The sequence below is a fragment of the Monosiga brevicollis genome, genomic scaffold (genome assembly GCF_000002865.3).
Source record: "Monosiga brevicollis MX1 MONBRscaffold_7 genomic scaffold, whole genome shotgun sequence".
NCBI classification, from domain to species: domain Eukaryota; class Choanoflagellata; order Craspedida; family Salpingoecidae; genus Monosiga; species Monosiga brevicollis.
In genome coordinates this window covers 668,747-673,364 of record NW_001865044.1, presented here as the reverse complement: position 1 = coordinate 673,364, position 4,618 = coordinate 668,747, and the positions used below count along the sequence as shown (strand labels likewise).

At 56.6% G+C, this 4,618-nt stretch overlaps 1 protein-coding gene across 1 annotated transcript; it reads right to left on the bottom strand.

Moving 5' to 3' along the window:
• Positions 1–2,164: 2,164 nt before the first annotated feature.
• Positions 2,165–3,837, bottom strand: MONBRDRAFT_7421 (uncharacterized protein; the record flags this gene model as incomplete). Its single annotated transcript, XM_001744832.1, has 2 exons — positions 2,165–2,677; positions 3,118–3,837. 2 exons carry the CDS (start codon positions 3,835–3,837, stop codon positions 2,165–2,167), a joined length of 1,233 nt encoding a protein of 410 aa, XP_001744884.1.
• Positions 3,838–4,618: the final 781 nt, after the last annotated feature.

Here is a 4,618-nt window from a genome sequence, read left to right as displayed (position 1 = left end):
GGGTAATTTGACGCTAACCCACATGGTGCATGTGCCTTGATTCTGGCTGTCTCTTTTTCATTCTTTTTGTTTATCTGTCCAGCTCTCTTTTATTTTTATTTTCTGCTGCTTTTACTCTTGTGCTCTTAACAACAAACTGCACCCTCTTTCCATCATCATAGGCGGCCCCGGGCTACGACTTGGAAGGCACTGCTGAACAGCTCGCGCTGCTTGAGCATCGCGCCGCCTTACAGCAGGATGCAGACGTTCAGGACGACGACGCCAACACCGGCACGAAAGTTCCCCAAAGATCGGAACGGGCATTCAAGCCATCTGCACCTGAAAACGCCACAGCGGCCCACAGTCCAACCTCACAAGCTGCCCCGACCATGAATGCCGGTTCAAGCGCCGCAAGCTCGCCAGAACCGAGCGCTGCACCCACTCCAGAGTCGAGCGAGCAGAAGGTGAACAAGAAAAAGAAGAAAAAGAAAAAGAAAGGTCCAAGCGCACCACAAAATTCTGACGGCACGAACACGGCATCAGCCGCCCCTACTAGCTTTGCCGCTCGTCTGCTGGCTGCTCAAGGTCAATCGGCTGTGGCCGCTCGGGACGAACAAGCTAAAGCCGAGGCAGAGCAAGCCAAGACCTCTCCGGTGGCTACCGCTGAGCCTAGCACTAAAAAGGCCAAGCGCGAGCACCAACGCGAACGCGACCGTGCTAATTACCTCAAAAACAACGAGCTGCTCACTGATACCAAGATCCAGGATGAAGGTGCGCTTCTGCTTCTGTGGCGAAAAATGTTCGTAGCCCAAACCAACTGCTTTCGCTCACGCAAGAGACTCCCGACAGATGCATACGTGCTTCCCGCTGAAGCGGGCTTGGAGCTAGGTGGCGCAACTGCCGTACCGAGTGCCGATGGTCGAGAAGCCATCCTCGAGGCCGCACAATTAGGCACCGCCTTCAAGCAGCGCTATTATAAGAGCAAATTTGAGCACGATGCTGATGATGCTGACTTTGTCGATCGCATTGCCAACAGCTACATCCAAGGTCTGTTGACCTGACAGCCTTGAGTGCAGGCAGCTGCGACCACAATCCCGGCTCACCTGTGCGTTTTGATGATGGCACACACGCACACCAGGTCTCTGCTGGGTCATGTTGTACTACTATCAAGGCTGCCCCGACTGGGACTATTATTACGATTTTCACTACGCACCTTTTGCGTCTGATTTTGCACACCTCGGTTCGTCACCCCGATGGCAAACTAGCCGACTGGTTGGGACCCGACGCTCAGATCCACCCCGTTGTATCTGCCCATCATTACAGAGCTGGACGAGATGGAATTTGACAAGGATGCACAGCCCGTGCGTCCTCTGGAGCAGCTCATGACTGTATTCCCGGCGGATAGCCAGCACTTGTTGCCCCCTGCCTGGGCCCAGCTTATTGTCGTGCGTTGCCAACGATTCATCGTTTTGCACAGTCGCTTTTTTAGTGTACCGCGCCCCGAGAGCACCGGGACGCCTCACGCTGTGACATTGTGCTGATGCTTGCTTTGGCCGTGGTCCAGCCCCCTGCAACCGACGAGGCATTGGAAAATCTGCCGGCGGGGCGCCGCGAATTACTCAAGTACTACCCAGAGCAGTTTATGACAGACTTGAATGGCAAACGATGGGCTTGGCAAGGTTGGCACGTGCTTGCTCCGCGCGTCCCAGCGTGAGCCCCGAATGCCTCACAAGTCAACTCGCACCCCTACCCCCTACCCCAACCCCCTGGTGTACTCTGCAGGTGTAACCCTTCTGCCATTTGTTGACCACGGTCTACTCATGACGCAGCTCAAAGCGGTGCGTTTTTTTTCCCAATGAGCAAACGTGGGTCTGGTGTCCATTTTGGGTCGGGACAATATCTGAGCGGCCCGGTCCTCCCTAGGTATACAATACGCTTACACCAGCGGAGCAGCAACGCAACAAATTTGGTCACAATCTGCTGTACCTGCGTGCCACCCACCCTCTTGCAATGGCTGCACAAAATAGCGGTGCGTGGTGCCGCCCGTGATGTGGTCATCATGTTCCACACATGTGGCAGTCGTACGGGATCCACGAGAAGCGGGCTAGATCACTCCTAGTGCACTCCTAGGTCTTTGACTCACATTTGTACCATTCTGAAATAGGCCCTCCCTCCGCACCAACGCCTATCTCAGAACTCGAGGGTGCACCCACGCAGGCACCGCCTGGCAAGGTGTGGCAAGCCCCCGCCGAGGTAAGCATGGTTGACTCAGTGCTTGTAGACCAATCGCCAGCATTGCGTTTAGCCTTCGTGCCTGACGGGCTGTTGAATCGACCACTGGGCCTAGGTGGTGTGCATGCCAGCGGCACCGTTCGCGGTGGCACCGGCAGACTTGACGCTGCCTCCGATTGAGGAGGTCCAGGCCCTTAACCTCAGTTACGACTACCGTGTGGATCTTGATGTTTTCCCGGCTCGCCGGCTCCCTGGTGCTACATCGCCAGTGCCGTTCTCCAAGGACTCTGCCACGGGTGGGAAGGCACACTCGCGCGGGCGTGGACACGGTGGCCGCGGCCGCGGTGGGCGTGGCCGCGCTGGCGCTCGAGCTCAGGAAAAACGGGACGAGCGCAACCGTGGCAATGGAATCAAAATGCATGGGCGCGGCCGTGGTGCTAAGCGCGGCTCTGCGTTGGCCCGCAGTCTGGGATTGGCAGTTGGCATGAAGAAGCGCAAGTAACTATTGCTCTGACGTTTTGAATTGAATTTTGCTGGGTGAAATGAAATGCCTTGGCTCGCGGGTGCAAGAGCGCATAGTTTGAAACTGGATGAATCATCTCCATTGCAATGTGTGCCTCAATTTGAGAAGCAGACCAACTCACGTGTGGGCCGCGACATGAGAGAGAGCACGACGTCATGGTGCCGGGACAACAGAGCAGAACATTTCACCCGACAAAGGAGGGTGGGTGCTTGGCACCGCAGAAAGACTTGACAAACAGAACACGAAAATCCCTTGAAAATGATTGACTCAGGTCGCTGGCAGCTGTATCACGCTTACTCGGGCAAGGGAGCAGAAGGCTCCAACGGAGGCCGATACTGTGCTGGCTGTTGATGTTGGGACATGGACAATGATGAGGTACTAACCATTGGAGACGGCTTGGACCGCTGCGGCGCAGTCACGGGAGCCAGAGCTGGAGAGATGGAGGAGGGAAGGTCGTCGACGACCGAAGTCAACATTGTAGGATCCAGCTCGAGATACGGGACGCGTGCACGAGACGTTGCGACGTTGGACTCGGTCGTCTGCACGGCGGCATCGCGCAAGGAGGCCCGGGTTCCCGCGTGGCGGGAGGACACGCAAGTGCCTTCAGCTAGCTCAATGCCTGCCAGACCGTTCGGATCATGCCGGAGGGCGCGAACGGCAGCCGAGCTTGCGACGAATAGTGTTTTTCCAGCATAACTCAAGAGGGACACGCTTGTCCAAAAGGCACCGATAACCATGCCCGCCAGTGCACCGCGAATACCACCCACCACCGCTCCGAGTGAGGCGTTGGTCAGGGTAGTGACAGCCCCCGACGCCACACGACTCCCAATGTCGAGTGCCTCAACTGCGGCGACGGCAAGGATGGTCCCGGCTCCATCACGGAGAGCAATCCAAGAGGAAGGGGCATCAGCCGCGGGAAGGGCAACATCCACGCACTCGCACTGGCGATGATCCTGGCCCAAATCACAGTGCCAGCATGTCTGTGACGTGTTGTCTCGACGCAGCACCAGCTCCATAAAGTCATTCAAGTCAAAGCCTGGGTCCTCGGGCGTGCCTGCACCGGACCGCCTGGCGGCCCGCGCACCTGGCAGGCTAGACGCCATCACTTCCTTTCTGTGCCTCAAACTAGGCTTTTGGTCAAAAAAAAATTGCTAAACGGCCGGTCAGGCAGAGACGCGGGGGGATGCAAGTTGGCAAACGACGCCAAGCTCGAGACGCGATGTAGCTTTTAGCTCGAGAAGGTGATGCACCGCGGGGTGCTCGATACGCGACGACACCTCAGCAACAACCAGCACCCCTCGAGCACAAACCCAGAAACAGCCCAAGACCCAAGGCTAAGTTGAGAACGAACCAATCTCTCCAACCAATTGAGGTGCCCGCAACCGAAGCGCGATGCGTGCGACCATGAGAATGACGAGGACGATGACGCTGCCGATGACGCTGCCGATGAGACGAGTGAGAAAATGACAACCAAAACAAGAACAGACTGCTTTCATTCGAGTGTGCAGGTTTTAAGACCTTATGAATCCAGCACCTCAGATAATCCTTGCTCTGCCCAAATCATCAAGCTCCACACACACACACACCCTCTCCAACCTGCCCCTGCTGCTGCCGTCGCCGCCACCGACAGCACGACGGGGATGGCCCGGCTGCCATTTTCCATTCCAAGGGACACATGTAACACATCGTCCTCAAGTGTTGGTGGAGACTTGTGGGTCTCCTGGGAGACTCGTGTGTCCATCTCATGACGCTTCTTGCTCTCTCTCTCTCTCTCTCTCTCTCTCTCTCTCTCTCTCTCTCTCTCTCTCTCTCTCTCTCTCTCTCTCTCTCTCTCTCTCTCTCTCTCTCTCTCTCTCTCTCTCGCTCTCTCTCTCTCTCTCTCTC